The 19,821-nt window shown below is 37.3% G+C and overlaps 1 protein-coding gene across 1 annotated transcript in view; it reads right to left on the bottom strand.

Moving 5' to 3' along the window:
* Nucleotides 1–19,821, bottom strand: part of LOC136886716 (Fanconi anemia group J protein homolog) — a 139,030-nt gene that overhangs the window by 47,603 nt on the left and 71,606 nt on the right. The window contains exons 9-10 of the mRNA XM_068230927.1: nucleotides 16,265–16,426; nucleotides 2,818–3,000 (exon numbers count right to left, since the gene is read on the bottom strand). Of these exons, the coding sequence (XP_068087028.1) occupies nucleotides 2,818–3,000; nucleotides 16,265–16,426 (345 nt within the window). The remainder of the gene's footprint in view (nucleotides 1–2,817; nucleotides 3,001–16,264; nucleotides 16,427–19,821) is intronic.

The following is a 19,821-nucleotide window of genomic DNA, read 5'->3' as shown; positions in this document are numbered from 1 at the left end:
ACAGTTCTCCATGAGTTCACATGCTATTTACCTGTATTTATTCATAAATGTGCCAGTACTTCGAACTGAAAATGAAATAGTGGATGTCTTAGAAGAATTGACTGATAATAATGATTATGCTTATTATGTACAGCAAACTCGTGATTATCCGGGTGTGGATTATCCGGTTTGTGGGTCATCTGTGTATCCCCAGGGTTAATTGTATTTTTTATTTTTTTGGATTTTTTTTTTTTGTTAGTTGCTTTACGTCGCACCAACACAGGTAGGTCTTATGGCGACGATGGGACAGGAAAGACCTAGGAATGGGAAGGAAGCAGCCGTGGCCTTAATTAAGGTACAGCCACAGCATTTGCCTGGTGTGAAAATGGGAAACCACGGAAAACCATCTTCAGGGCTGCCGACAGTGGGGTTTGAACCCACTATCTCCTTTATCTTCGTCATGGCATTTTGAATACACGTGAAATGCGCACTTGAAATTAGAGCGCACTCTTCATTGTAAGCGTGCTAGCGGCATTCTTTGTTTAAGAATTAAACACTAAACATTGTACTGGTCTGGTCCCACTGTAGGGGGCAATGCGTCCGCCTGTCAACCGGTGGCCCCGGGTTCGTTTCCCGGCCGGGTCAGGGTTTTTTAAATTGTAAATGATTAATATCCCTGGCCTGGGGACTGGGTGTTTGTGTCGTCCTTAATGTTCCGCTCCTCACATTCAACACTCTACACTTCCGCAATTCCAATTACACGCAGGTTCATATCATATGGTGCAAGTAGTGGCAAACGATCTCTAGAGGTCGACGCCACGAACAAATATCATTTTAAATTTTTAAAAAATTTAAAACATTGTACTGTGTAGCAGTTCCTTGTTGGTGTTCTGTGATAGCAGTCCTGGCTACGATGCAAAAGAAAGTGCTTTTAATTTTGAAATAATAGCTTGAATTAATTGAAATGTTCGAGAAAGGAGAATCATTACACGTTACAAATCTCATGTTATGGTCCGTATTGAAATGTACTTAATGTCAAAGAATAATACTAGATTATAAATTCCACCTATTCAATACATGAGAGTTTTTTATTTAAATTTAAGAAATAGATCTTAACTTATTAGATAAAGGGACACGTTTTGCCCATAATGAGGGCATCATCAGCCAAAAAATCTCATACCTGAAAGAATGAAAAATCTGGATCCTGATTGTTCTAATTCATAGCTTTTAACGAAGGTCTAAAATATAAATAAGAGGATACTGTTGTGGGACCAAATGTCAAAAAAAAAAAAAAAACTAGGAAATGAACTTTTAACTCACTACTTGGTACCACATTTAAAAACAGAACATTCATAAAAATCTATAATAAGGACTGATTATAAGACTTTGTCATACGAGTACTTATAACTACTGTCTTCCACTTGCTACATTCGGTGTGGACATTAAAAAAAAAAACGCCTAAGGGTACTGAACCAAGGAACACATTACAGAAAAAAATATGTAAATAAGTTACTTTGGCTAGGATTTGAATCAAAAAGAAAATGAGTGAAGAAACAAGCAATTTTAGGCTGTTTTTCTGCTTTTAGGCTGGAAGTGATTTTTTACAAAATTTTATACAAAGCTAGAACAGGTCGATAATTTCAAGTATTTAGGTTGTGTGTTCTCCCAGGATGGTGATATAGTAAGTGAGATTGAATCAAGATGTTGTAAAGCTAATGCAGTGAGCTCGCAGTTGCGATCAACAGTATTCTGTAAGAAGGAAGTCAGCTCCCAGACGAAACTATCTTTACATCGGTCTGTTTTCTGACCAACTTTGCTTTACGGGAGCGAAAGCTGGGTGGACTCAGGATATCTTATTCATAAGTTAGAAGTAACAGACATGAAAGTAGCGAGAATGATTGCTGGTACAAACAGGTGGGAACAATGGCTGGAGGGTACTCGGAATGAGGAGATAAAGGCTAATTTACGAATGAACTCGATGGATGAAGCTGTACGCATAAACCAGCTTCGGTGGTGGGGTCATGTGAGGCGAATGGAGGAGGATAGGTTACCTAGGAGAATAATGGGCTCTGCTATGGAGGGTAAGAGCAGTAGAGGGAGACCAAGACGACGATGGTTAGACTCGGTTTCTAACGATTTGAAGATAAGAGGTATAGAACTAAATAAGGCCACAACACTAGTTGCGAAACGAGGATTGTGGCGACGTTTAGTAAATTCACAGAGGCTTGCAGACTGAACGCTGAAAGGCACAACAGTCTATAACGATAATGAATGAATGAATTGGTTTTTTTTTTTTTTTTTTTTTTTTTAAGAGCCATCCAAGATACACAATTTGAAACCTTAATTCTACGTTTTTCATAGTACAGAGACCCCTACTTTGTCTACTAAGATATGTTTTCAACATTTAAAACAGGATCCAACAAGGAAGTCTATCACAAAATAGAGAAAATTACAGGCACAATCAACAAAAGACAGGCACGATTTTACAGTCACTTCAAACTAATGGACAAATTTATGGTTTATCTTAAGGTAACCATGTCCAGTATCTTAGTAGTGTTGTAACAAAAGGTAGTCAGTCCCCTTCAGGCTTCTTTTTTTTTTTTTTGCTAGTGGCTTCACGTCGCACCAACACAGATAGGTCTTAATGGTGACGATGGGATAGGAAAGGCCTAGGAGTTGGAAGGAAGCTGCCATAGCCTTAATTAAGGTACAGCCCCAGCATTTGCCTGGTGTGAAAATGGGAAACCACAGAAAATCATCTTCAGGGCTGCCGACAGTGGGATTCGAACCCGCTATCTCCCGGATCCTGCAGGCTTCAGAAAGGTAAATAACACTCACTTGTCTCCTCTGAAGGCACTCGATAGCCCCCACGTAGTCCTTGTGGTTAGCGTACAGGTAGCCGAGGACAAGAACCAGGTGCTCGCAAATGAACTTGGTCGCGGAATTAATGCAATCTTCTCGTTCCTCTGGAGGGATGTCGGCGTTGTTCTGCGACTCTGCTACAACTTTCTGTACAGCAATCTGAAAAAGTTAAAAAATGTTGTTCACTAACAGTCACCTACAACATAACAGTTTCCCAGAGCCACAATATCTGAAATCTTTTTCAAGATAGGTACATATCCCTTTTGCAGTATAGACCAACTTTTACCTGCAGCTGCATCGACCAGGTTTTGTAAATCTTTGAGTTTTGTAAATGTCAATGAGTGGAACACAAAGATGTACCATTTTTAGTCATTACAATGAAATGAGTTTGAATAAACCTTGATTGTTAGAGATCACTTGAAAACTTCTGGGAGGTAAAACAGTAAAACTTCATTAGCATGTTCCTCATCGAGATGTTTTCTCACTTAGCACGTCGTAAATTCGAAGTCCCGATTCATGTCGTCTTAAATCTATATAAAAATACCTCACTTATGGCATTACAAATTTTCACTATTACCACATAGTACTATCACATTTTTCCTAACCTTGAAAATGTACGTTCTCATCCCTTGTGAAAGGAACATGATGTCCAACCCAGATAAGAGCCCTCGCCACATGAGACAGGTCGGAGAGAGATGCATGAAAACAAGAAATGTCCTTGAATTCCTGAACTTTACTGGGATAAATTACACTTTTGGGGAGCAAGCCGTAAGCCCCAGGAAACTTCAATTTTGCTTGCTGGTTTTCAGTGACATTGCTGAATAACCCAGTAAGCCTTGTTTGTGCTGGAATTTTGCATCCCATTCAGAAGTTAGGAATTAATTCTGTAGACATGATATGGGCTTTAGGCTTTTGCCATGTCAAGAAAACAAGGCGAAATTCTTTCCATTTCACAAAGAAATTTGCTCCGCGTCTTCAGAAGAAAATCTCAACTGTTCGCTAGGAAGTCTTCTACACTAATGAGGTTACGAATTTAAGCATATGTTACCGTTGGAGAATTGTAGTGGTACGCTCGTTCGTTGCCAGGTGGCTCGCTGTATGATGGCACAGCGCTCCAAGCGGGAGCTGACGACAACATTGAGCCCCAAATGACATGTTCTATCACACCGTGCGTGCTTGGGAAGTATCAGAGAAGACATCACACGAATCAGGGACGTCCCCGATATCATGTCTACAAGTCCGGGCCGTGAAAGCATCAATGTAAAAATTAATTCGGTGTTGGGCGATAAAGTGAAGGGTAGTGAATATCTGTCACGTAATAGTCTACCTACAGATTAGGAACATAATCATGTGAAGTTGACTAGCGTGATGCTTATTTGCCTTGCGGTAGCCCAGTTATGGATACTGAAAAATTTGAGAAATTGCCTACTATAATAATGAAGAAAAATTAAAATCCAGGAAGTGGACAGGCATCTGCATCTTTCACCGGTCAAGTTAACTAATGAAAAAGGTTCCACCTGATCGACACTTTCCTTTTTTATTATTTAGCCTTCGGCTAAATTTTTGTCATTAAAACTTACAGTGCATGTTTCGATTGCTTAGCAATCATCATCAGCTGTTTCACATAATGCTTAGGTAAAAAATAGCATAAAACAATTCCATAATTAAGATTAAAAATGATGTTAGTAAGGAACAATCAGGTTGGGGGGGGGGGAGGGGAGGAGGGCAGTTGTTAGTTAAAGATTAAAAACTTACACAAATTAAAAAAACATTTTTTGAATTAAAAAGTCTTTGGTTTCATTCTATGTCACTGCACTGGTTATTTATTAAATTCGACGGTTTTTAGCATGATGCTCTTGCAAACTTGTCTTGGTTGTATAATGTTCCTTCTTTTGCTAGACCTTTCTTGTTTGTATCTCGTTACTGTGCGGTGGAGAAGATTATGTTTATTGTTGGTCGAATTATTCAGGTTTCGTTAAGTTGGATAGTTTGGAGTACGACCTGTAACCGGCAGAAAAAATGCGTCTGTTAATTAAAATTACCTGGGGATGTGTTGCTTGCATTTTAAATAAATTGAAACTGTAAAAAAAAAAAATTAACTTACCCCTATCCAATTGTTCGGTTATACAAATTATATTCGGAAATCGTTAAGTTGGGATGTTTGGTGTATGACCTGTAACTGGCAGAAAGGATGCGTTTGTTAAATGAGAATACCTGGGGAAGTGTTGTCTAAAGGAATTGTTAGTACTGTAAAAACTTTTAAACTTACCCCTGTCCAATTTGTTCTTGTTCCGATGTTTGCGAGTTTGTATCTGTCTCTGCCGTCCTCGACCTTGTGTAGTAGCGGTGTGCTGAGGACGTTGTGCTAGGTTGGTTTGGAGGGGGAAGGGGAGGTGAAGGTGTGTTGTCATTTGTTGTTATGTGCAGGGTGGTGGCTTCTATTTGTGATGTAGCTGCTTTGTGATTGCTTCCTACCTTTATTGGGCATATTTGATTGCCTCCTAATAATTCCATGTATCTCAATACACGTTCAAACAAGGGATTTCTTTGTTCATTCGCTTCATTTAAATTTTTATCCTTATTAAGCAACCTATCCAGAAATTTACCAAATGTCAATTGGGAAGGTAATGCGAACGACAGGAAGCATGACCAACAAATGGCAAATAAGTTAATACGGGAAGGGCACCTGATTCAGAAAGTGATGGAACCAACTAGAGGGAAGAATATTGTGGATGTGGTACTGGTAAAACCAGATGAGCTCTATAGAGAAACCGAAGTAATAGATGGTATTAGTGATCACGAAGCTGTTTTTGTGGTAGTTAAAAATAAATGTGAAAGAAAGGAATATATTAAAATAGGACTATTAGGCAGTACCATATGGCTGATAAAACAGACATGAGGCAGTTTAAAAAAAGTAACTATGATTGGTGGAAAACTATAAATAAAAATGTAAACAGACTCTGGAATGGGTTTAAAGCAATTGTTGAAGAATGTGAAAATAGGTTCGTACCTTTAAAGGTGGTAAGGAATGGTAAAGATCCACTATATTATAACAGGGAAGTAAAGAGACTAAGAAGGAGGTGTAGGTTGGAAAGAAATAGAGTTAGAAATAGCTGTGGAAGTAAGGAGAAATTGAAGGAACTTACTAGGAAATTGAATTTAGCAAAAAAGTCGCTAAGGATAACATGATGGCAAGTATAATTGGCGGCCATACAAATTTTAGTGAAAAATGGAAGAGTATGTATAGGTACTTCAAGGCAGAAACAGGTTCCAAGAAGGACATTCCAGGAATCATTAATGAACAAGGGGATTGTGTATGTGAGGATCTTCAAAAGGCAGAAGTATTCAGTCAGCAGTATGTAAAGATTGTTGGTTACAAGGATAATGTCCAGATAGAGGAGGTGACTAATACTAAAGAAGTATTAAAATTTACCTATGACAGCAATGACATTTACAGTAAGATACAAAAGTTAAAAACTAGAAAAGCAGCTGGAATTGATAAGGTTTCGGGGGATATACTAAAGACAATGGGTTGGGATATAGTACCATATCTGAAGTACTTGTTTGGTTATTGTTTGCATGAAGGAACTTTACCAAATGAATGGAGAGTTGCTATAGTAGCCCCTGTGTATGAATGAAAGGGTGATAGACATAAAGCTGAAAATTACAGGCCAGTCAGTTTGACATGCATTATATGTAAGCGTTGGGAAGGCATTCTTTCTGATTAAGACATGTTTGCAAAATTAATAACTGGTTTGATAGAAGGCAGTTTGGGTTTAGGAAAGGTTATTCCAATGAAGCTCAACTTGTAGGATTATAGCAAGATATAGCAAATATCCTGGATTCAGGAGGTCAATTGGGCTGTATCGCGATTGACCTGTCTAAAGCATTTGATAGGGTGCATCATGGGAGACTACTGGCAAAAATGAGTGCAACTGGACTTGACAAAAGAGTGACTAAATAGGTGGCTCTGTTTTTAGAAAACAGAACTCAGAGAATTAGAGTAGGTGAAGCTTTATCTGTCCCTGTAATAATTAAGAGGGGAATTCCTCAAGGCGGTATTACTGGACCTTTATGTTTTCTTATATATATATCAATGATATGTGTAAAGAAGTGGAATCAGAGATAAGGCTTTTTCGCAGATGATGTTATTGTGTACAGAGTAATAAACAAGTTACAAGATTGCGAGCAACTGCAAAATGACCTTGATAATGTTGTGAGATGGACAGTAGGCAATGGTATGATGATAAACGGGGATAAAAGTCGGGTTGTGAGTTTCACAAATAGGAAAAGTCCTCTCAGATTTAATTACTGCATTAATGGGGTGAAAGTTCCCTTTGGGGATCATTGTAAATACCTAGGTATTAATATAAGGAAAGATCTCCATTGGGGTAATCACATAAATATGATTGTAAATAAAGGGTACAGATCTCTGCACATGGTTATGAGGGTATTTAGGGGTTGTAGTAAGGATGTAAATGAGAGAGCATATTTGTCTCTGGTGAGACTAGAGTTTGGTTCCAGTGTATGGGACCCTCACTAGGATTACTTGATTCAGAAACTGGAAAAAATCCAAAGAAAAGCAGCTCAATTTGTTCTGGGCGATACTTTCGACAAAAGAGTAGCGTTACAAAAATGTTGGAAAGTTTGGGATGGGAAGACTTGGGAGAAAGGAGACGAGCTGCTTGACTAAGTGGTATGTTCTGAGCTGTCAGTGGAGAGATGGCGTGCGAGGACATCAATAAACGAATAAGTCTGAGTGGTGTCTTTAAATGTAGGAAAGATCACAATATGAAGATAAACTTGGAATTCAAGAGGACGAATTGGGGTAAATATTCGTTTATAATAAGGGGAGTTAGGGATTGGAATAACTTACCAAGGGAGATATTCAATAAATTTCCAATTTCTTTGCAATCATTTAAGAAAAGGCTAGGAAAACAACAGATAGGGAATCTGCCACCTGGGGGACTGCCCTAAATGCAGATCAGTAGTGATTGTGACAGACATTATATTATTATTTTAAATACGATCAAGTAAATTGCCACGTAAAGCTTTAGTGAAGGTAAGGTCAACGTCATGGCCAAGTCAGATAAAGCTCGAATATTACGTTTTTTTTGGAGGAAAGCGATGTCGGTGACGATTTTTCCGATGAAAGAGATACTGAATTACCTTCGAGTGACATTAGCATTCGTAGTTCTGAAGAATTAGATAACGTTATTGAAGAAAATGAAGAGGGGGACACAGGAGGATGTGTATATAATCTACAAGTCTGGAAGTGGACACAAACAGACAATGTACCAAATAATATGCGGTATATTGTAGATGGAGAACTGAACTCTGTTTTTTTTTTTGCGGCTGCACAATTATTCTTTATTTCCGTGGGTTTAAGGACCATTAACTTAACAATGGCATCATAATACCGAAGAGAACTCGTTGAAAATTTTCTGTAATACCTATTCCATGTGTCTCTACAATACAACGATCCATCAGGAAATTATTCTTGCTGTGTATAAAACTTACTTGCACGCAGCATCAGATACAACCGGCTGCCGCTACACACACGTCTCGCTTGTCGGGTTTGGCCAAATTCAGCGGCTAGCAATGTGTAGGCCTAATCGAGAACGTTGAAAGTCAACGAACAAGTTTATTGCGCCACGGTATGGCCATTCCGCCCTTGTGTTTTTCGTGCACATACCTCACAATTTCATCTTAGACTTCTTTAGAGCGTCCTTGTTGCGGACCACTGAATGCATTTTTTGTAGAGTACGCATTTTTTAGCTCTTTGTCTTTACGCTAACGCCAAATATTGGCTTTAGTTAGGCCTATGCAGTGTTTTCTTGCGGCTGCACAATTATTCTACATTTCCGAGGGTTTAATAAACATTAACTTAAAATTGGCATCATAATATCGACTAGAACCCGTTGAAAATTTGCTGGCAATACCTTTTCCACGTATCTTTACAATACGACTAACCATCACGAAAATATTCCTGCTGTCTATAAACCTTAATTTTACTAAGCGTCAAGTACAATAGACTCGTTATGACTCTGCCACTGAGTAGCCATGGCTTTTCTAAGAATTCGAAGGGTCGCATGTTTTGATGCCATTCTGCAGATTTGAGAAACACACAGGCACTGCACAACCGGTTGTCGCAGCTAGCGATGTGTAGTAATGAGGCGGTCGTTTATTGTCAACGAGTTCTGTGCGCGTGTGAAAAGAAGCAGCGTGGTTACCGCGGTAGTTGCCAGTGGTGTCCATTAACTTACTGTTAGACCGAGAATGCAACAACCCTTGAGTTTTCGCATGAGATTCTGAGAAAAAAAAGTCTTGGATTCGGAAAAATACGGTATCACTCCAGAGATTTATGTGGCAAACACCTCAGCTTTCTTCTTCAAACAGCGTCACCTAACCTAACCGTAGGCCCTATATGTACCCTATCATGAAAACATTTGAAACGCATGTAGAGAAATAACCTCATCGCGAAAAATTTACACGTGAATAGATGCGAAAAGATATGAAATATCCTCTGAAATCAGTGATGTACTCTGCAATATCTTGAGGTGTATCACATTCTTACTTAATTTCCGTATATAACATTAAAATTAAGATATCGTTTACGGTACTTCAGTCTTTATTTTTAACGAGTTAACAACTATTATCGGCCACGATATTTACGTGTTTATTACGGAAACGTGTTATCCTCTTTCATTTCGGATTTTCTTTAGAGAACAGCAGTCGATGGGTATTACTATTCAACTCCAACATCGCCTTTGAATGTCAACGAGAGAGCTTGCAAATGTACAAAGTAAGAAAACTATACCGTACCTACCGAAGATGATCGATCGCATTTTGTTGCAAACGTTTCAATTTTCTTATTCAAAGAGCATCACGTATCCTAACTTAACCGTACTATATGTATGATGAAAACACACTTCAAGCGCCAGTAGAGAAATTATAACTTTCTCGCTATAAATTTTCATAACAGCCTTTCCGTAATTTAACCAGACGCGACAAAATATAAACTAACCTCTGAAATCAATTAAGCACTCTGCCATATCTCGAGGTGTATCCCATTCTTACTTAACTGCAGTATTTAGCCTCAAAATTAAGCGGTCGTTTAGTCAGCCTTAATTCTGAACGAGTTAACAACCGTTATCGGACACGTTATTTACGCATTTATTTCGAAAATATGTACTCTTTCATTTAGAATTTTCTTTACGGAACAGCTGTCAACGGGTATTACTAATCGACTCCGACATCGCCTTCGAATGTCGACGAGAGAAATCGCTAGTGCACATAGCGAGGAAACGATGCCGATGGTAATCGATCGCATGCAATATCATCGCTGGGGTGCATAAATATCGGTAACGGAAAAAATCGCGCGCGCTTAATCGCTCGCAATAACGGATGCACCAGTGATAGGATTCTTGCTGTAACTGAAGGACAATACACAGTTTAACCCTTATACGCTCAGCGAGCCGATCTATCGGCTCGGGTGGTATTGCTTAAAACACTCAGCGTGCCGATCTATCGGCTTTGTGTTCGGACGGCTGTATAAGTACCTTAATGGACACCCAGATGTCAGGAAAAGACATTAATAGTAGCTTTTGGATTTAGTTTACACTTTTCTCGAGAGATACAGACACTAAGCTCACCTGTTTGGAACAAATGAAGTTATCAAACCGCGTATGTTCACCGCATGACGAGTTGAAGCGTGCTGCTTGCCAGTACAGTCTCATTTAAGCTTCAAAATACGTGTTTTCCTTCGTTTTATTGTTTCCATTTTAATAATAGATTATTGTTAATTATATTTTGTTTATATTCTACATTTATCAGTGTTCTCAAGTGAATTTTAGTTTAACATTTCGTGTTATTAGATTTTCGTGCCACGAGTAGGCCTAATTTTTTTACATGGCTGGGCCAAGTTCTAGACTAAATAATTCCGATGTTTTGGATTATTTAGATGCTTTAGACGATGACGGTGACGTTATAGCCGATATTGATTCGTATTTCAGTCCGACTCATTGGCTGAATGATCAGCGTTGAGGTATTCGGTTCAGAGGGCCCGGGTTTGATTCGCGGCCAGGTCGGGAATTTTAATCGCCATTGATTAATTCTTCTGACCCAGGGCCTGTGTGTTTGTGTTTGTCCCAAAACTTTCTTCTTCATATTCAGACAACACACTACACTACAAACTACCACGGTAACACGCGATAGTGATTACTTCCCCCCATATAGGGTTGGCGTCAGCAAGGGCATCCGGCCATAAACCACCAGCCAAATCCACATGTGCGACACAGTTCGCACCCGCGACCCCACAGGTGTGGGAAAAGCTGTAGATAAAGAAGAAGTGATTCGGATTTTACAGGTACTGATGATAGGAGAATGTTTTCCAAAACACAAATGCTGACTCCGGAAGGTACGTGTACAGTTCTTTACGTCAGGTGCTATAACTCATGACTAAATAAGAATACAAAAAACAAAATTATACCATGTTATACAGAATTAAATGCTCTTATTTTCAGAATGACTGAAGAACAATATCACTAAAGAACATATTACTTTTTTAGTATTTAAAAACAGATTTTTATTTTTTGTAATATATTTTCAAATTTCAAAATTTATTTTGAAGTAAAATATGCCATGAACAATTTTGGGATATTTTTTTCCTAAAACGATATTAAATAGTGTACTACTGTAATTTTTTTCAATTTTGTAACTGGGGATTTCTTTATACGGCAATTTTTTACATTTTAACATGCATAATCATGAAAAATGGCCTGAGTGTTTTGGGCTTGACCTGTGAAAATAGCCTGAGAGCAAAAGGGTTAATATAGGAATTTTGAAGGGACAGAAAAAAGTCGTCGCTATAACGGAGTTCTCGTTATATGCTCCACTCGCTATAGCGGACTTCTACTGTACATATAATATTACAAATAGAAGCTACTTACTAAAATTTGGTACATATAATGTGAATATTGATACATTAATAAAAAGATGTTAATGGAACACTGTTAATGATCATACTAAAACTGTCTTGTCAGAGACTAAAACTTCCTCCATTAAAAATACGTAGTTCTAATGAAATGGTTCAAATAAAACTGTTTGTGGATTCACCAATGTCATAAAGTGTATGTTGCCAACAAAATGAGGGTGTAAACATAAGCATAAACATAAGTCTATTCAAGTATTCATGACACCTTGAAAAGAAGGAAAAATTCTTCACTTGTACCTACATAAAAAGACTTTTCGGCAATGATTTTCTGCACTTGATTTTATTTGGATAATCTTCAACGACCAAAAAATTGTTTAATATTTTGGAACCATGTTATGTGAAAGTAATAATATTGTTAATGGGGTGAGGTTAGTAAAGAGTTGAAATTTGATTCTCCTAATTCTTAATTTTTCTTTTCTTTACTGCTCATCTGTCTGATCCTTTCTTGTGTGATTTGTTCTGTTGTTTTGGTGGTAAACTCATATTTTCTTAAACATTATGTGATTGTATCGGGGAATATATTACTATGATTTTGTATTTAATCATTCAAGACTTAAGACAATGCATCTGTGAAAATCCTAACATCTACAGTTTTCATCCTATCACCTTAGAATTTTGATCATTTAATATCAGTATCAGCATGATACAACATACAAAGTTTCAAGTTTCTATCAATAACAGTTTTTGAGATATTCATAAATTTATCAATATTTTTAACAATTTTCGATGTATTTATAAAATGCTCCTCATGCCAAACGGCTCAACAGATCTGGCTTTAAATTTAATCTTGGTTTTAAAAGACCAATATAAAAGAAGTGATGTGTGGGTTTTGACAAATTTTAATTACACTGAAAGGAACAAATTATTTCACATATTATTTCATATATTTTATGATGATCATGATGAGAAAAAACTAGATTGCCACTGAACTATTGCATGTATTTTAAAATTTGCACATCAGTTTGTTATTATGTTGTATCTGAAACTATCCTAAAAGTTTCAAGTAGATTGATTGAAAACTTTGGCATGAGGAGCATTTTGAATCTTGAAAAGTGCTGGAAAATAAATTCTGAGGAAAAAGAGATTGAAATTTTAGAGATGAACAATAGTCCAGTACCTGAATCTAGTTGACTTAGAACTCCCAGCACCATATATTGGACCTTCTGCTGACTTCTTGCTGGCCTCACTAGCAGTTTTGAGAGTTTTAGTTTCCTTCGGGCTGTTTTGAACCCTTGTCGCCCAGACACTCCACTGTGGTCAATTCTACGCTTGTCCCTCATTACACTAATTTTCTGTCCTGAGCTGCTAACTTTAACACTCCTAACACTAGCTTTTAGTTTCTCACTTACTTCACAACCCATGCTGAATTCAGCAATTGCTGATGTTGCAGCATTCTCCAGTTCTTTATTTGACATAAACACTTCCTTCGGATACTTAGCCCAAATTATATTATGCATTCCCCGGGCACAATATTTGGTGTAGGGATTTTAACTTCCCCTGCTTGATCTTGTAAAATAGTACTTACATTCTTATTCCTGTTAGAAATGTCATTGTTTCACTTTATCCAACACTTTACTAGGTCGTTTCTTCCGGCGACGACAAGTCTCAATTCTTCTGCCCATTATATACACTGATAACAACACAACCTCACAAATCCCACCCTCAAAAACTAAGCTGCTTGCACTAAGTAGATACTGTTATTGTTTATGGATCATTTATAACACACTTATTACAAATGTAACATTTAAGAAATTACAGAAAAGCAGAGTAGGCCTAAAACACGAATGATAAACACAAAATGTGAGATCACAACTCTTTGTTTACATTCAACACATGGACAAGCTCCATCCTCGAAATAAGCACCAATTTCACTCGATATATCGATAGTCCATCAGAATAGCCCACATAAAGACCCACAGCAACAAAATTTCTTACATTCAACCCGCAAGCTCAATTCAAAATCTTCGACAAACGAAAGATATTCATGAGAATAGTGTCGATGGGCGGCAACGCCCACTTGCACCGGGTCATTTAAATGGCCACTAAGGGCTTTAGATGGCTGATATTTAAATAAAACAAAGCTCAAAAAGAAAGTACAAGGTATAAACATTAAAACAACATAAAAAATTAAAAATGGATTTTTTTCACAATTTTCACCAGATTTCACCGATACATTGCCTTAATTGGTCCGATATTTACTTTCTACTTCATTCAGGTCGCATTTTGAGTTGCATAATTAATGTGACCATGTTACCATGATTATTATTTTAACATTTTAACGTGAAGGTCAATTAGATTGAAACAAATTTCAACTTTCATTAAGTAGACCATTTTTTAAATTATTGAATCCAATTAACTTAAATTTAACTATCAAAAGGAAACTATAGTTACTGGCCAGTATTTTAGATTTATCTGAGAATTGTTTTCTGTTATTCATCAATTATTATTTTCTTTAATTTTTGGTAACCACTATGAGATTTTGAAACTTCTTCCAGTTTTAATTTATTGTATGTTAAATTTATTTATTTATTTATTAAATGTTTTGTTTCCAACTTAAGAAGGTCTTGTCTTATCATTCGGTATACTGACCACCCAGAGTAATTTCTCAAGTGTAAATTTTTGTTTTGAGTCCTGGCCTTTTACCTAGTAATTTATGGGTCCCTTCCACATTTTACTTATGTAATTTACTGCACGCAAGGTAAGTAGCATTTGTTTCTTGTTCTTATATTTGGTTGTTTGGACCGTGTTTGTTTTTGCATGTCCTTGGGCCGTTGCAGTGATAATGAAAATGACTGAACAAATAAACTACAGCCCACAGTAGTTCTCAAATATGGATAAGCACGCTTAGCATTCTCTCCAGTACAACTGTAGCCTACACCCACTTTCCGTAGAATGGTGGACTCATTCATAAGCTGCCCTCTTAACTAACAGATGATTTACATACAAAATGAGTAGCCTCTTCATTAATGAAGGCGATCACAGCCAAAAACATAAGAAAGCTGATTTTTCTCAAAAACTAGTTAGAGAGTTATGAAGAAAATGCATACAATGTTTCTTGTAGGAAATTTAATTTCAAGGCCACAAGTGCACTTCGTTTTTCGCTACGGCCAACCGTTTACCCATTACTTTAGTTGATGTAGAGCAAAAGTTGCCCAAATTTGGGACAAACCCCTGTAAAATCCCTACTAGTACGAAACGGTGATATGTATAAAAAAATCAAAAGTATCTCTTGCGTGACTGGGGATTTCAAGGAGTATCCTTGGCAAATTTCACCTCAAACAGTCCAGTAGTGTTCGAGCTTATCCAGAACAAACAAACAGACACCATCTCATTTTTCATAATAGTATAGATAACAGATGAAGTCCTAACCATTAATTATAGTAAAGATCAATTAAACATAAAAATAAGCACATCTTGGCTTTAAATAAATAAATCTCGCATCCGGGAGATAGTGGGTTCGAATCCCACTGTCGGCAGCCCTGAAGATGGTTTTCCGTGGTTTCCCATTTTTACACCAGGCAAATGTTGGGGCTATATCTTAATTAAGGCCACAGCCGCTTCCTTCCCATTCCTAGGCCTTTCCCGTTCCATTGTCGTCATAAGACCTATCTGTGTCCGTGCGATGTAAAGCAAAATAGCATCTAAAGAAATGAATCCATTAGTGTACAACTTTCTGAAATCGTTTCATTTAAACATTTTCTTTTCTAATTGCTAATAATAATAATTTCAAAATCCTATAAGATATTCAGCATATTACATTTATTGCAAAAGTGTAGGAATTCAACCTGCTGACTGCCTGATAAGGCATGCAGTATTAAACCTCATTTTAGAGGGCAAAATCGAAGGACAGCAAGGAGTAGAAAAAGAACATCATGTCTCAAGAACATTCAAGACTTGGCTGGAATACAAACCGTCGCACAACTCTCCCGTGTTGTTGAAGATTGAGTGAAGAACACTGTTCATACTGATCGCCAAAGTCCAGGAGACTGGGCAAGGCATATAGAAGAAGAAGGAGAAGAAGAAGAAGAAGAAGAAGAAGAAGAAGAAGAAGAAGAAGAAGAAGAAGAAGAAGAAGAAGAAGAAGAAGAAGAAGAAGAAGAAGAAGAAGAAGAAGAAGAAGAAGAAGACTGCCTGACGGATCAAAACTATACCTGTGGCCTGTTTCAATTTTAGATGATTTGAAAATAATGACCTACCTTTTCTATCTTGTCAATCTTTCTTATGTTCTCTTATTGTGATGTAGAATTTTCTTCCTTGTTTGTCAAACATATTCTGATACACAATAGCATTTTAATGACATGTCAAAGCTTATTAAAGAATGTGTAAGGAGAGAAAGAAAGAAACAAAGAAAAAGAAATAATTCTAGCCTCTGATAAACTGTGATCAGGAGATAAACCTGTTTGTGTCAACAGATGGACTAAAACTTACAATAAACTCCTCAGTCAGTTCCTTGGTGACCCCAGCTATCTGCAGGCTGGCCAACAGTTCGGTGCCACGTAGTACAAACTGCATGTCTCCAGAACTGGGAACACGAGCTGCTTGAATCTGATTATCGTTCACCCAACGCACCAGCGTCTCAAACATGCGCATCTAGAAACATATTATTATTTATTACGCTGCGTGCATATTGAAAGAAAAGAAGATGATGATAATAAAACACAATGAATATCATACAATACAGAATAAACACAAAAAATGGAAAGTAAGTAATCTATTGTATGGCTTTAAATGCAAGGACTGTCCCGAGGACATGTAAATAAGAAAAAACATACAATTCAGAAACTGTGAGAAAGACTGTGCATTCCCTATCATTTGTAGTATTTTAATGGACAGACTTTCACAGATTATTGAAAATCAAAAATTATCCACAGTTTTTTTCTTCCACTGATTACCTATTAAAAGGTACTCTAGTAGATTTAACGAAGTAGGTGAGCTATGTAATCGATAGCAAGTGTAATTAAATTATTCACTGTTATAATATACATAACTACACCGGAATACAGTCCTTCCTCATGGGCTAAAAATTTTCAAGATGATTTCGGAGAGCAGACTGTGAGTCATCTTAGAGGCACAATCAGAAGAGGAACTGCATGGTTTCAGACTTAATACGTCCAAAACAGTCCATTTATTAATGAAGAAATACTGGTTCTCCTGGATATTAACAAGGTTTAGAGGTCTAAGATATCCTGGAAGAAAAGAAGTGGATATCCAAATGGTGGTTAAAGCTGTCGGACAGGGTCTGGATATAACAACTGAGAATGAAATGATTTATCTATGTTATGATTTCACAATTTTACAAACTTGAGGGTCCTGAAAAAGACCTCTAGGTGTCTTTCTCCTTCATTTTTCTTGAGTGAGAGGTGATAAACAACAGTTCAGTCTTACCTTATTCTGATGATGTTGCTAGCACAAACATGGGGACCATCACACCATCTGGGGGACATGTATAGAGTAATTCAACCACTATGCATGAATTATTTTTCGTTAGCTTTCGGTGACAAAAATTTCAAGCATATTGCAGACTGTAGGAGTACTTCAAGGAGACCCTATCAGCCCTTTATTATTTAATATAGGAACACATGATGTAATACAAGCCACTGCCTCAGAACAAGTCAAGATTTTAATCTATGCAGGCAACATGGTCTTGTTATTACCGAATCTAGGACAATTACAGGAATCCCTGGACAAACTAAGTGGTCTGAAGAGAATCAATTAACTATCAACAAATATAAGACTGTAGGTATGATATTTAGAAAGGGAGGCAAAACCTGAGGCACCGGGCGAGTTGGCCGTGCGCGTAGAGGCGCGCGGCTGTGAGCTTGCATCCGGGAGATAGTACGTTCAAATCCCACTATCGGCAGCCCTGAAAATGGTTTTCCGTGGTTTCCCATTTTCACACCAGGCAAATGCTGGGCCTGTACCTTAATTAAGGCCACGGCCGCTTCCTTCCAACTCCTAGGCCTTTCCTATCCCATCGTCGCCATAAGACCTATCTTTGTCGGCGCGACGTAAAGCCCCTAGCGAAAAAAAAGAAGAAAAAAGAAAAGAAAAAAAAAAACCTGAGGCAAAGAAACTTTAACGTGTCAATAAGTCAATAAGTGTAAATATTTAGGAATAATCATGCAGCCCAGAGGGATAATATTCACGGAACACATCAGAGAGAGAACCATAACTGGAATATTGGCAATCAACAGCATCAAGCACTTAAACAAGATCTCTACTGACACTGCAAAGATTTTGTTTAGGGTTAAAATAACAATGTGATAGATATCATATCTCTCATTGTCAGAAAAGAAATACAGTATGTCCTTGACTGAATTACGTACGGAATAATTCATTTGTATGTACCTTGTACTTACTTTTGGCCACTTCCTGCATTAAACATTATTATTAAAATTTCAAGCTTTTAAGTTCAACTTGTGTTTAGTGTCATAAGCCTGTTATACACAATCAAATTTTTGTCAAATGCAAGACTTTACTTATTCAATTATATTGAATTGTATTTTATTTATCTATATAATTACTTTCCCGCGACAGAGGAAAATTACTGGATCTTCACGCTATTCTCCATTTTGCTTCAGCGTTTGAAACCACAGTGCCTAATGTTGAATGTGTCGCGCTGATCACCGGGAGCTGGCAAGTTGCTTCAATGGATCTACTCGTCTTCAACTCCTGCACGATTATGGATCTTCGTATGAGCTCGATTGTGATGTGACTTTGTGCCTGACAGTGTTAAAAAACTGGCTCATTTAACCGTTCTCCACTATTCGTAAACATTGTGGGACTTTGCCTAGCGCTGTGTGTGCCATGCTGCCGCTCAGAGAATTGCGCACGTTTTCTTTTGAGTGAATTTGCATTTTACTTCTTCTGAGTTTTACAGTGTCTACCCCTGTTCATTTTTATATCGCCTCTTGTACTGATCCGGACTGTACTTGCTCTTTCATTTCCTTTTCCTATGCATTGTTTTTTCATGTTTTAATCGGCTGATGATGACCTGGACTAGGGTCGAAACCGGTACCATTTCTACTTATTATTAAATGGGAATGTAATTCACTACATTTCTTATTCTTTTGTATTGAATAGGTTGAATCTCTTTATCAATTATTTCAATTTTAAATGCAAGACTTCACAAGAATTGTCAATACTTTACAAATTTACTTGTCAAATCACTTGCAATACTTGACAAGTCTTGAGAAGTCTTCGAAGTGAACTGGAACATGTTCTAATGGATCAAAGAATTGCCAAGTCTTTAACAGACTGGAATTTGAGTATTAACGGTGCACGCTGTGTCGTTAGGCATGCTAGAATTGCCGAATCAAAACAACAAAAATGGTGTCTTCATGACCGAGGGATATTGTAGGCGTATGTGTATTAATTGCTAAGTATGATGATCTTTGCATATTATTATTATTATTATTATTATTATTATTATTATTATTATTATTATTATTATTATTATTATTATTATTATTATGAAATTCCTAATATGTTTTCATGTAATAAAATATGAATTTCCATTGCATTGCTATCATTTTTATTCAATTAATTTTTTTTTTGCAACTGGCTTTACGTTGCACCAACACAGATAGGTCTTGTGGCGACGATGGGATAGCAAAGGGCTAGGAGTGGAAAGGAAGTGTCCGTGGTCTTAATTAAGGTACAGCCCCAGCATTTGCCTGGTGTGAAAATGGGAAACCACGGAAAACCATCTTCAGGGCTGCCGACAGTGGGGTTCGAACCCACTATCTCCCGAATGCAAGCTCACAGCCGCGTGACCCGAGACACACAGCCAACTCACTCGGTTTTATTCAATTAATGTGAGTAAATGCAATATAAAATAACCTCTGCAAATGATGTTATGGCAGTAAAAACATTGTAAAAATTATGTTGAAGATAACCACATTAATATTTTCTCCATGTAAAATGATGGTTTATTGCGTATTTCTCTTCTTTTTAAGACAGTATCCCACTGTTAGTCCAAGAAC

This window comes from Anabrus simplex, chromosome X (genome assembly GCF_040414725.1).
Source record: "Anabrus simplex isolate iqAnaSimp1 chromosome X, ASM4041472v1, whole genome shotgun sequence".
Classification (NCBI taxonomy): domain Eukaryota; kingdom Metazoa; phylum Arthropoda; class Insecta; order Orthoptera; family Tettigoniidae; genus Anabrus; species Anabrus simplex.
Note: the sequence above shows the minus strand (reverse complement) of the source record. Positions and strands in the feature narration are given on the sequence as shown.